This window comes from Sprattus sprattus, assembly GCF_963457725.1.
Source record: "Sprattus sprattus genome assembly, chromosome: 11".
In the NCBI taxonomy this organism is placed as follows: Eukaryota; Metazoa; Chordata; class Actinopteri; order Clupeiformes; family Clupeidae; genus Sprattus; species Sprattus sprattus.
In genome coordinates, this window is record NC_137909.1 from 10,295,338 (window position 1) to 10,309,287 (window position 13,950).

Sequence of the window (13,950 nt, forward strand, 5' to 3'; positions counted from 1 at the left end):
GTCAGGGTAGTGAACCAGTGTGAACGCTGTGCTGAGGGGGGTAGGGGAAGGAGGGTGGCAGAGGGCAGATAGAAAAATATTGAGCTCTGTTTGGGTGGGGTGTTGTCCCTAAGAGCCAGGCTTCCTGCTCACAAACACCAGTGTGTTTACAGGAAGCAGCTTCAACGAGTCTCTCACTATTCTCTATTTACATCATACTCATGTTCAGTTGAGTTAGCTCAGTATTTATCAGCAAACACAATGTCAGTGTGTCCCTTCTCCGAACATCTCTGGCAAGAAGGACTGAACCGCCAGACTGTCAGTCATCTGATCCAGCACACCACTGCCTCACCCGCAGCCTCATTTACGTCCACAGAAGAAAAAAAACGAAACAAAAAAAAAAGTGTCTGGGCCGGACAGGACGGAGCAGGCAGGCCTCAGAGGAGCAAACAGAGAGCTGCGTGCCTCACATTCATGGTGTTGGGTCCAAGCACGCAGGCACAGCGGGTGACAAGGATCTGTGTTTACAGGCAATTACCCCTTCACAGGTCTGTGGCCCCTCTTTCAAATAGACCCCTGCGGTCTGCTTCAGGAGTGGTGGAGAGAGAGAGAGAGAGAGAGAGAGAGAGAGAGAGAGAGAGACAGAGACAGAGAGAGAGAGAGAGAGAGAGAGAGAGAGAGAGAGAGACAGAGAGAGAGAGAGAGAGAGAGAGAGAGAGAGAGAGGCCCCCCCCTCTAGAGTCAGGTTTCAGAAGTTGGATGACAGGGGGGCCCAGCCTTCGAGTAATGTCCAGCAGGATCCTTGGTGTAGGCTGTTAGGAATGAGAAAGGGCAGTGTCCTTAAACCCTCTGATGATGCACCTGACACACGCACACCCACACACACACACAGCTCCTGTGGAAATCAGTACTAAGGGTACTAAGCTGGTTCTCTCCAAAAGTGTGGGGTGGTGTATCGAAAATCACATTTTGAAGAAAGCGGGAGAATTAAGGTGACCCCATGCAATGCAAACACAGGAATCTAAAAGGAGCTAACGATGAAGGTCTTTATGAAATCTTCTCCTCCGATGGACGTTTGTGGTTGTCCTCAGACTGTCCCCGAGTGTGCGTGTGTGACGCTCTGAGCCGTGGGATCTCGGGTGGAAACAAGAAGGAGACATGAGTCTGTGTACAAATGAAGTCCATGCAGGGTGGACTCAAAAAGAGAGAGAGCGAGAGAGAGCAAAAGAACATTATGTACATTTAAAACAACAGCTTGATCTTTGGTACACATGTACATCGGCTGAAAAGTGAGACATCAGATTTAACAGTTGACATTTAAAAAAACAACTTGTTATTTTTACCTTCAATCTTATAACCAATCATCCCTGACCAAATCACTCTTTTTAATCAAATAATGACAGTGTTTATGAGTGCTGCATTGCATTTATAATGAGAGGAACAGCGAGAGGCCTTTGAGCTCTGCTAAACATTAATTTATTTCTCTCCACTCCTCAGCTGGATTCTCTCTCTCTCTCTCTCTCTATCTCTCTCTCTATCTCTCTCTCTGTCAGCCTTCTATGAGTTCCGACCCTTTCGACAGAAACCTTGTTTATTGCGCATTTTGTCTCATCGTTTCATTCTCCTCACAGCAGGGGTACAATTTCATTATCCAGCCCTCAGAGTTGCTGTCCTGGGGTGCAGATGTGATGCGGGGTCGGCGTGGCAACCATGGTAACCAAAGCAACATTTAAAGCGCCATCATGTCGCATCGCGCAGTGTCACGTCCCTGTCTGTGGATCCATGGGGAGGAAGGGAGGGCGGGAGGGAGAATGTTCTTTTGTCAAAAAGGAATCAAAAGGATGAAGACCGATCAGACCCCATAAAATGAACAGGCTGAACTCCCCCAGATGGAGCCATTTCCTGCCAGTCTGCAGAGCTGTGTTTTGAAGGATTCTTTCACTGGAGGCTGCAGTTTCCTGTAAATGAGAAAGCCCCAGCCAAACAGACGGAAGTCTGAGAAAGACCTGTCTTTGATCATTTCATCTGATATAATCTTGTCTGTGATGATCAAGTCTGCGATAATCCCATCTGAGATAATCTTGTCGGCGATAATCATTCCTGTGATAATCATGTTTGAGATATTCATGTTTGATATAATCCCATCTATGATATTCCTGTCTGCGATAATCGCGTCTGTGATAATCCCGGCTGCGATAATCACGTCTGTGGGAATCTTCCCTGCAGTCTTCTCCAGCTTTAGCATCTGGGCCTCGCTCTGCACTCACCAGCCTCGCGTTCACCACGCTAGCGTCCGAAAGTGAGGGCGGAGGGGGTGCGCTCAGTGGTAGGGTAACGGATGCTGGGGGTCTCTCCGGGGGCAGGCCTGAGGGGTGGCGGGGGCGAGCGGGAGCCCACTGGGGGGATGGCGGGCAGTGCTACGGTCTGGATGGCGCTGCGCTCACGTATGGGGGGGACCCCCAGCTGCTCCATGGGCTCCAGGCCCGGCGGGGGACACTGAGAGGGGCCCTCATAGCCCACGTGAAGCCGCAGAGGCTGGTGGGCCTGACAGTAGTCCACTATGGGCTGCTCGTACCGGTAGAACGCCAGAGTACTCATCTGGTGAGGGACCTGCATCAGGGACACAGAGAGAGAGAGAGAGAGAGAGAAAAAGAGGGAGGTGGATGGAGAGAGATGGAGAAAGAAAAGTAAGTGAGTGAATGAGATGAATGGATGAATGTCAAGAAAATGAAAAGCGGGTGATAAGAAAGAAAGAGTAACAGAAGACAGGGGGGAAAGAGAGACAAAGAGAGGAAAGGTTAGCATTGTTAGAAATGTTAGCATTAGCCATGTTTAAAAACAGCTATAATGACTAGAATCTGCTTTAACCCGACTGTTGATTAAGAATTCTCAGTTCTTAGGCAGATCACAATTGTCAGTGTGAATAACCACAATTCAAAATTATATTCCACAGTGATGCACACAGCACTATAACAGTGCAACCTGGTCGTAGCTCAGGACGAGGAGGAGACATTATTTATGAATCCCCACTAAGTTGACAGGAAGCTACAGAGGGATTTTCTGTCTACACTAATGAATAAATATCCTTCTGTGTAAAACATGAATCAGCCTATAGCAGTACTTGTACACACACACACACACACACACACACACACACACACACACACACACACACACACATACAAAAACACACACACACACACAAACACACACACATTAGCACACAAACATACGCACAAACATACGCACAAATATCACACTCGCTCTGTCATAAACCAGTGTGTCTACGCTATGCTCCCATGCACCCACGGAGTATCATGTCACAAAGCAATCTGGTCTAGTGACACTGATGTCAGAGTCAGGGACACTCCAAAGATCTGCTGCTGTGTCATGCCTTATGCCTCTCTCTTGCTCTCTCTGTCCCAGTCAGTCTCTCTCTCTCTCCCAATCTCTCTGTCCCAGTCAGTCTCTCTCTCTCTCTCTCCCTCTCTCTGTCCCACTCAGTCTCTCTCTCTCTCTCGCTCTCTCTCTCTGTCCCAGTCAGTCTCTCTTTCTCTCCCCCTCTCTCTGTCCCAGTCAGTCTCTCTCTCTCTCCCCCTCTCTCTGTCCCAGTCAGTCTCTCTCTCTCTCTCTGTCCCAGTCTCTCTCTCTCTCTCTGTCCCACCACTTAGTCTCTCTCTCTCTCCCCCTCTCTCTGTCCCAGTCAGTGCGGACACGTGTCCAGTTTCCGAGCGTAGTCCGATTTCAATCGAAGATCCAATTCATATGACTCCCCAAATCTAGATTTCCTGTATCCGACTGAAGTCCGACTGCAATCCGATGTACACCCCCAGATAAGTGATCGGATTACGCTGGAAATCGGACAACGCCCGCATGTGACTCTCGAATCTAGATTTCAACTGGACAACAACAACTTTTGCACGTGCTTGAGATCCTGCCCATAGACATATACATGCATCATATACTGTATGTCTATGATATGATAATTGCTGCTAGAGGCTCAGTTCTTGTGCTCCCTATCATTCACGTTGAAATACTGAAACTGAAACTGAAACGCAACTGTTTTGGACAGAAGAGAGAGAGAAACAAATATTTTCATATTTCTTTTCCAGCACTTGTTAGTCATGTAATCCATTTATATCGATGTGAATCAATCAATACTAATACAACTTTAAGTGTGGTGTGTTTTTGTTTCATTTTACAACTTATTTACTGTATAATCAACGGTAGCAGATGCCCGCTTGTAAACATTCCACATTTGATTTGAACTGACGCGGCCAAGATCTGGATTTGTCACTGCCATGTGCCGTGAGATAACGCAGTAAACCCCCCATGGAGACCCCATGGAGAGAGAAGTCTGGGTTTGGCTGAAATCGGAGTACTGCCATCATGTGAACGGATGGAGTCTCTCTATCTCTCTCTCTCTGTTCCACTCAGTCAGTCTCTCTCTCTCTCTGTCCCAGTCAGTCTCTCTCTCTCTCTCTGTCCCACTCAGTCAGTCTCTCTCTCTCTCTCTCTCTCTCTCTGTCCCAGTCAGTCTCTCTCTCTCTCTCTGTCCCAGTCAGTCTCTCTCTCTATCCCCGCCAGTCACTCTTTCTCTCTCCCTCTCTCTGTCCCAGTCGGTCTCTCTCTCCCTCTCCCTCTCTTTCCCCCTCTCTCTCTCTCTCTCTCTCTCTCTCTCTCTCTACACTAGCTCTTCCTCATCCCGCAGCAGTGGGACTTTACCCCTCTAATGGAGCCAATTAGCAAAGGAAGTGTGGGGTGAGGAGCCATCTCGCCTGATAGCTCTCGCTGTGCTACACGCACACACAGACACACAGCATTGCACGCACAACCGCGCACACATGCCCCGCACGCACACACACACACAGTATCACACACACAACGATACAAACACACACGGTGATGAAGCTTCCCTGAGTCAGAGGCCGATGACAAATGATTGCGATTCTCACAAAAACGCTCATGACAGGAAACAACAAAGAAACAAACAACAACAAAGCACACTAGGGCTCTCTTTCTTTCTCTGTCTGCCTCTCTCTCTGTGCCTCACTTGCTCATTCTGTCACTGTCTCAATCTCTCTCACTCTCTCTCTCTCTCTCTCTCTGCCTCTCTCTCTCTGCCTCACTCTCTCATTCTGTCAATGTCTCTCTCTCTCTCTCTTGCTCTCTCTTCTTCTCTCACCATTTGCCTCTTTGGGGACTAACGAGATGGTCTGTGTCAGGGAGCAATTCCAGCAGGCTGCTGCATCTCTCTGAACTCCACCTGTTTGTGTGTGTGTGTGTGTGTGTGTGTGTGTGTGTGTGTGTGTGTGTGTGTGTGTGTGTGTGTGTGTGTGTGTGTGTGTGTGTGTGTGTGCGCTCAAACGTAGAGCCTCACTCTGGTGTGTGTGTGTGTGTGTGTAGGATTGGAGTCTAGTTGAGTAGACATCCCAATTCACAGCAGCTCCTCCTGTGTTGTTCTCTACGCTGCGCTGCGCTGTTCTGCGCTGTTCTGTGCTGTTCTGTGCTGTTCTGTGCTGTTCTGTGCTGTTCTGTGCTATTTTGTTCTTATCTTAACACAATCAATGGTTTGAAAACAAGAACAGAATCACTCCCAGATAGTATCTGACCTGATCTGGCTCATATCTGGCCCTGTTCTGACTCTGTTCTGGGCTTGATCTGGTGCTGAACCTGTTCCACAGTGCAGTGCAGTCTGGGCTGTAAATTCCTATAGAGCACCAGCATCCAGCCTTATTATTCACCAGTTAATGGTCACAGTTATGTAAACATACACAACAGCGCAATAACAAAGGGCCAACACTTCAACCAGCCCGCACACAGACCTCAGCAGACCTGCACACACACACATACACACACACGCAGGCATGCAAGCACAAAAACACACACACACACATACACAAACACATACATACCCTCACAAGCATGCATACTGATACTGATACATACAACACTAAGCAATCACTTGCATATACATGCAGAGGCGCACATGCACATACGCACTCTCCCACACTCTCTCAAAATGGACCCCATTAAGCTGGTCTAACTCATTACATTATGGGCACTCACAGGATTACTGGAGCTACCTCCCCCTACACACACACATACACACACACATACCTGTACACACACTGATACAAATGTACACACTCGCACAAAGGAAAAAAAACAAAAAACAGACACACTTATGCACACCCACACACACACACACACACACACACACACATACACACACACACACACACTTGCCTCCATACTGCTGCTCTCTGGTCTGCTTCCAGATCAATTATGAAATATGAACTCCTAAAGGTTTTACGGATTTAACCAACTAGTGGCCCTGCATAAATGTGTGTGTGTGTGTGTGTGTGTGTGTGTGTGTGTTTTGTGTGTGTGTGTGTGTGTGTTTGTGTTTGAAAACCAACAGGCCTGGGCTAACTGTTTCTCTACACCTTCATAGCTGTTCTGCTATGGTCTCAGCCTTTTTTTCTTCCAAAACGCAGTTACAGAAGGAACCACTTGCTGCTACACACACCAACATAAACCAATTTCACTGACTTACAATGTTACATTCCGAAGTGTGAGTCAGTGCGTGTGTGTGTCTGTAGGTGTGTGTGTGTGTGTGTGTGTGTGTGTAATTATGTGACAGTGTGTTTGTGTGTGTATGTGTGTAATTATGTGTCAGTGTGTGGGTGTGTTTTTGTGTTCAGAGTTAAACTCCTGCTGCACTGTCTGATGAATATGCAGTCTAATTTCACTGCTGTTTACTTCTGCAAAGAACATGGCTGATGTGCCTTTGAACAGTTGCCAGGTTAACAGCATAGCAACCACAGAAACAAACTCCAAGGACTCTGAGGAGCCCCTTTTGGACAATGGCACGGACTGAACCTCAGTTGTGTCTGAGAGTGTGTGTGAGAGTGTGTACGTATGCGGGACAGAGCGGCTCGCACACACACCTACGCTGTGCTTCAGTCCTGGATGTGCTGTGGGAGCATTTGTTTTCATTTTTAAAGCTTTCCTGTTATTGGCATACTGAGAAACTGGCACTTTTCATGCAGAATCCACATTATGGATTTAGAGTGTGTCATTCGCTGCCACAAGGAATAAAACTCTCATTTAATATCCAGATGAAATTACTCTAAAGTTCATAACAGTCCTCTGAGTGGAAGGCTGAGAATAATGTGTGTATGTGTGTTTGTGTATTGTGAAGGGTATTGTATGTGGGGTGTTTATGAGTGTGTCAAAGTATGTGTTTTTATGTGAGTGTGCATGTGTGAGTATGTACTATCAAACGATGAGCCTGTAGCTAGCAGCTGATGATGGCGCAGATGTGGCACCACAGGCAGGCACGTGTGACAGTGAAGCCACCAGACACACACACACACACACACACACACACACACACACACACACACACACACACACACACACACACACACACACACACACACACACACACACACACACACAGATTCATACATAAACACTCTCATACACTCTCACACTCAAACACACTCCGCTGAGAAACATGTCTGAGGGAGGGACGAAACAAGCACCATCAAATATAAATAAGCATAAAAGAAATAAGTGATGGAGAAAGAGAGAGAGAGGGAGAAAGAGAGAGAGATTGCTGCTTCTGTATACCCGAGCACATCAATATCCTCTTTGTCAGTCTGAAGCACTCAAACAACTGATTATCTCTTTCTCCCTCCATCTCTCTCTTTCCCTCCCCCTCTATCGCTTGTCATTCAAATCAATTTCATTTTCTCTCCCTCTCTCTAATGGACATTTAAGTCAAATGAAAACCTCCTGTTTAATTTCACTGGTTGAGATGGAAATGAAATGTAAATGCAGATCTGAGCTGGCTCTGACTGGCAGCCGTGCCCTTTATGACACTCTGCGTTCTTAGGTCTGTCTCTGTGCCTGCAGAGAGGAAGCACTTCCACAGACAGAAAACCCAAAGCCCATTCAGTCACTCTACACACACACACACAGACACACACACACACACACACATAGACAGACAGACAGACAGACACACACACACACACACACACACACCTCTTCAACACATAACACAGGTAAGCTATACACATACCCTCCAATGCAACACACCACTCACCACTGAACTTGTCACGCCACCATCCTCAATACACTGCATGGGTGACATCTAGCCCACAAACCCCCTCCTCACATCATCACACAGGTGAGCTCTAGACTCACACCCCCCCTCACTTCATCACACAGCTGAGCTCTAGCCACCCCCCCCCCCTCCTCACTTCATTACACAGGTGAGCTCTAGCCAAACCCCCTCCTCACCACATCACACAGTTAAACTCTACTCTCTAGCCTACCCTCTCCTCTCCTCTCTGCTTTTCTCTTCTCTTCTCTCCTCTCCTCTCTTTTCTCTGCTTTCCTACCCTACCCTCTCCTATTCTCTCATCCCCTCTCCTGCCCTCCCTGTGTACAGAAGCCAATTGGGATATCCGATGCCATAGTCTCTGCACATCTGAGCCGGATTAGTGGTAAAGGTCAATTGTGATTATTCTTGAAAAGCTCAGAACCACACACACACACACACACACACACACACACACACACACACACACACACACACACACACACACACACACACACACACACACACACAGAACCAGCCTCATATATTGGCAGTGGAGCTTAGGGACACCCATCTGAACTCTATCCCCAGTGGCCTTTAGGAACACATAAAACCCCAGTTGGTGTAATCATGCATGACTTTACACATTCATCCCATATGGAACAGATCCCACACACACACTCAATTTATCCTCTATACCATGCACACAGATACTTCACCTGAGAACACACACACACACAAACACACAGAGGACATAAACACAACTGACACACACACACACACACACACTGGAGACATTGGAACTGATGCTGTGTTTGGATTTTTTTAAACTGATTTTAAAGATAAACTTTTAGAAGCAAAGCAGAGTTGCAATGGATGGATCAATAGACGGATATATATATACAGTATACAGCTCCGAAAAAAAAAAAAAAAAAAATCAATTTCTCTGGTTTTAAGAGTAAAATGAAAATATAATTTTTATTCTATAAACTACTGACAACTTCTCTACCAAATTTCAAATTCTCTGTATAGATATATAGAGAGAGAGCGAGCGCTTCTTTTTCGCTCTATGCTGCTTTCTCTCTCCATCACTCTGCACCTATCATTTCACGCTGCCTCATGTCCCTGCCCCCCCCCCCGTTATCCCGCTTATCTCCCGTTTACAACATCCAAATTTTTTTTTATTATTATTATTATTTAGAATTTCCTTTATCTTCAGGAAACTTAATATGCATAATAACCTGATGAATTCTTAATTTGAAGCCTAGTGCTCCCGTTAGAGAAAGTAGTGCGTTTTCTGAAGAAAAAAAAACGTTACGTTGGTTGTCAATGGTAACCATTCAAGAGCATTGATATGGAACGCCGATTTAACTTTTCTACTGGGACTACGTCCAAGGTGTGTGGTTCCACGAACTTAATGTACACCCCATTAGCCAATCAGAAAACAGTATTTCGTTCCAGAGGGAGATAAGCACATTTAAAAGAGCCTTGTTGGTTGTGTGTCCTCTGTGGACTTGATCCCAAGTGTGAGGAGAGGGGAGGGGGGTCAGGCTGCACCATAGAAGAGGAATAATCAGACACAGCATCCAACTCTGCGGCCATCTCTCTGTGTCTCTCTCAACCTCCCACTCTTTCTACAGTATGTCACTGCCAGTTCCTTTCTCTTACTTTGAGTTTCTCTCTCTCTCTCTCACTCACTCCCTCAGTCTCTGTCTCACTGCTCCTCTCTCTCTCTCTCTCTTTCTCTGTCTTACTTTGATTTTCTCTCTCTCACTCTCTCTGTCAGTCTCTGTCTCACTGCTCCTCTCTCTCTCTCTCTCCCTCCCTCTCTCTATTACTCTTTTCTGTCTTACTTTGATTTTCTCTCTCTCTCTCCTTCAGTCCCTCTCTTCCTTTCAGTGAATGCATCATTCCTTCAGTGCCCACCCTTCTCTCTCTCTCTCTCTTTCTTTCCCCTCCTCACTTTTTCAGTCAGTCAGTCTGACAGGCTGTCTCCTTGTTGTTGATAAATGAATCACTGCAGTCTAGTGGGCTGTTTGGAGACGCTGCTTCCAGAGGCGATCGATCAGCAGCCTCTGCCCCTCCCTCAGGCGGCTGCATCAGGATGCGACTGGGCCCTGATTGCTCTTTTTACCCGCAGGGATTCTCTCTTTTCTCTCTCTCTCTCTCTCCCTCCCTCTCTCTCAACATGAGTCCAGCAAAGCTTCTAATCATTCAGCCTTTCCACTTCATAATGCCTCATACTCCAACAACTTAAAACAGCTTGAGCGTGTCATCTCATCCAGCTTGAAGCTTCGAGGGCTAACGTTTATTTTTACCAGCACAGCACAGCAGCCCTGGTACAGCTGACAATGTCCCGGGCACATTGATATATATGGTATACTGTAACTACAGTATACTGAAAACAACAATATTATAATATGGTAGGGGCCATAGTAACCAGTCCACTGGCACAATGACATATATGGTGCTATCCAGAGTCTATGTGCATAATTCTATCTAATTACAGTCATTACATTACATCACTATTATAGTGATTCAAATAAACATGGTTATCAGTATTGTCACGGTATTTTTAAAATGTGCTAAAAAAAAGTAGTCATACACTGATAAGTTTTATATTGAAAGCCACAAACTTAGCAGCAGTATGCCCATTTCCTCCTGCATGGACATTAAAATAATAACATAGCCGGCACATGCCCAATGTGTCTTAGCATTAACGGTGGCAGAATGTGTCATGAGAGGCAACTGCACTTTGTGCATATTGCAGATAAGAAAACTGCCAACAAAAAAGACATTTCTTCACATTCTATGCTTAAGTAGATTTAGCAGCACTGGTCGTGCTTGACCAGAATTCTTTGGCTTGCTAATGAACCTTTTTTCCCACTATGAGCTAGTGGCTGGTTGTCACAGAATTGACTCATAAGACTGGAAGTGTTGCCCCCATCCATTGCTATTTTCTTTCTGCATGATCTGCAGACAGGGTGACGATTTTCACCCAAGTTCCCCTCAGCACTTATAATAACACAAAATACGACCACACTACCAGGGGCCGTATTCACAAAGAATCTTAGGGCTAAAAGTAGCTCATAAGTAGCGAATTTAGGAGAAACTCCTAAAAATAATGGGCTTGTCAGTCTTAAATTTAGGACTCCTATTTTTTTTACTAAGAGCAATTCACAAAGTATTTTATCCCTAAAAGTAGCACCTAAGTCTAAGACTGCTTAAAACTCCTCATGAGGACTCCTAAGTCATTAAGACTTATTCACAAAAAATCGTAAGATGGCTGCAGCCGACTTGGAATTGATAAAAGACATTGCTTAAACCGTGAAGGTATTAATATTGTCGTAGAATTAGGGGTGCATTGCGGGATGCAATGACGCCTTTAAACAACGATGTGTCCCGAAGTGAAATGTTTGGAAACATAAAGATAGCCTATTTGGCTTTGCGGAAAACGCAAATGACGACACTGGGAATCATCAGTCAGCCGTTTAATTCATCAAACTATCAACGCAGTGTAGACCCCACATCATCCAACAGTTTATCCGGTTGCCTTTGGACAATCGCCTATTACACAAGATCAAAGTAAATTCCATGGCGATCGCAGGAATGTCCAGTGACGGGACAAACATTACAATAATTGCCCCATCAAAAGATGAGGACGTTTTCGTCCACCGTGGCCTGGATGTACCGATGACTCGTGCATTTCAACGGAGAGCGGTCTGCAGCAGGTTTTTGAGAGCTTACCAGCTGGATGCCGCTGGGTTGACAGTGGCTATTGGTCCTGGGACAGTAGGCTTTCGCTTAGGTTACGTTTCACGTTCGTTTCGCTTTGATCAATTAAGATTGGAGGGCTTGAAGGGCCGTATGTGCTGATATTTGAAGTGGTCAAGGGCTGGAAATATAATAGCCTAACAGTTTGCTGGGTGCTTTAATTACTGCCTTGATTACATGCAATTGCCATATTTTATATTGATCGCTTTCTCTTAACGTGCAAAGTGTCATTCCCGTTGGATGCACAAACTTGTCATCATGCGTGTGCATTCTGCTAACTGCACTGTCCATAACTATTTAATATGACTTAATTTGAAGGCTAGGTTATTCTCTTATTTTCAGTTGATATAGTGGGATTGTTAGAGGGACGTCACGAATGAGTTTTTAATGAGAGAGCCTGTCAACAATCAATCACCGTCCCCCCCCCATTCTAAATTTGTGCATGAGAATTGACGTCATCCATAGCAACGGTGCTTTTATCTTAAGCTTAGGAGTTTGTATTATCCTTAGTATGAGTAGGTCTCAGAGGCGTTGTGAATCACTTTTAAGAAATTACTCCTACGTAAAATGTTTTAGCGCGAGTTAGGAGCACTCTTAGTGGTAAGATAAAAAGCTTTGTGAATACGGCCCCAGACCTCTAAACTCTTGACATTACCCAGCTGTATGTAAGAACACAATTGTCAGAATCACTTGGACCGTGTATTAAACAGACTTTGTCCTGCCAGCTCCCAAGTACAGAGCCTGTGTAATGTCTGATTGAGCCCATGAGTGAATGAAGCAGGTCAATGTCCGGAGTGAGGGTGTTGATGACACCACTCAAGACACGTTGCTGAAACAAATGATACATAATTGCAGTCACTGTTTTTTTAGCTTCAAAACGGCCCAATCACCTAGCAACCCAGAGATAACTAGCTAGCTACCTAAACTGAAATGAACAGCAACACTTTCCCACAAATTCAAATGTAATTCAATGCAATCCTGCAGCTCAAGAGTTATGGTTTGGCAGATGCTATGCGTGTTCGTTTAGATTGTTGGGTTGCTGAGAACTTGCATGAAACAGTGAGAGGATTGGCTGCTGTGTGAAGTGCCCAACCAATAGCACAAGGAATTTAACATATTTTCCTCTGTATAACTGAAAATCTGTGGAATTGGCTGGTAACTGTACACCATGATATCTGTGGTTGTGGAAATAGAAGCATTAGAAAGCAGAGGTATTTTAATCTTATCCATCCTCACAACTGACAACATGAACCCAGTTTCATTTGATGATTGGAGAAGAGAAGTGAGATGGGGAGAATAGAGGTTGTGAATGTGTGAAACAGAGAGAGAGAGCAGAGAGACTGCTGTAATTACACTGCCTTTACTGCTGGCTGGCTGATTGCATTAGGCAGGAACCACACCGGGCCAGCAGACTGCACGAGAGAGCATACTGTGAGTGTGCACAGGAAGTGTGTGCGTGTGTGCAGGTGAATGCATGTGTGTGTGTATGTGTGTCAGTCTATCTGTGACCCTGTGTATATTTGTGTGCTTGTATCTGTGTTTTTTTAATGTGAGCGTTTGTGTGTATGTGTGTGTGTGTGTGTGTGTGTGTGTGTGTGTGTGTGTGTGTGTGTGTGTGTGTGCCCGAGTACAGGGTTTATGTGTGTGACTGCACGCTTGTTTGAGTGTTCTTTAGAGTGTATGCCTGAGCCACTAATCTAAATTAAAGCAATAACAACGACTTATTTGTGGGTAATTATGATGGATTGTAGAGTGCAGAATTAATGAGGGGGTGTGTGCTTTCATCCGTACAAAGAATCCTGCAGGAGGTGAGAGGAAGGGGAGAAACATCCAGGTCATTACTAAAGATCCCTGAGGGTGTGTGTGTGTGTGTGTGTGTGTGTGTGTGTGTGTGTGTGTGTGTGTGTGTGTGTGTGTGTGTGTGTGTGTGTGTGTGTGTGTGTAGGTGTGTGTGTTTGTGTGCATGTTATCACCAGAGGAGTTAATATAATTCAGAAAAATACTGAAGTAAATACTGTCATACATAAAAAACAAATCCAGAACACAGAGTTCCAGACAAAGTGAAACAAATGGCTTCAATC

General features: G+C 45.4%; 1 protein-coding gene across 1 annotated transcript in view; it reads right to left on the reverse strand.

The window, feature by feature from the left end:
- Positions 1-2,265: 2,265 nt before the first annotated feature.
- Positions 2,266-13,950, reverse strand: part of LOC308372302 (leucine-rich repeat transmembrane neuronal protein 4) — a gene marked incomplete at its 3' end in the record, with an annotated part of 90,874 nt that continues 79,189 nt past the window's right edge. The window contains exon 2 of the mRNA XM_080847459.1: positions 2,266-2,589. Coding sequence (XP_080703585.1) covers positions 2,266-2,589 — 324 coding nt within the window. The remainder of the gene's footprint in view (positions 2,590-13,950) is intronic.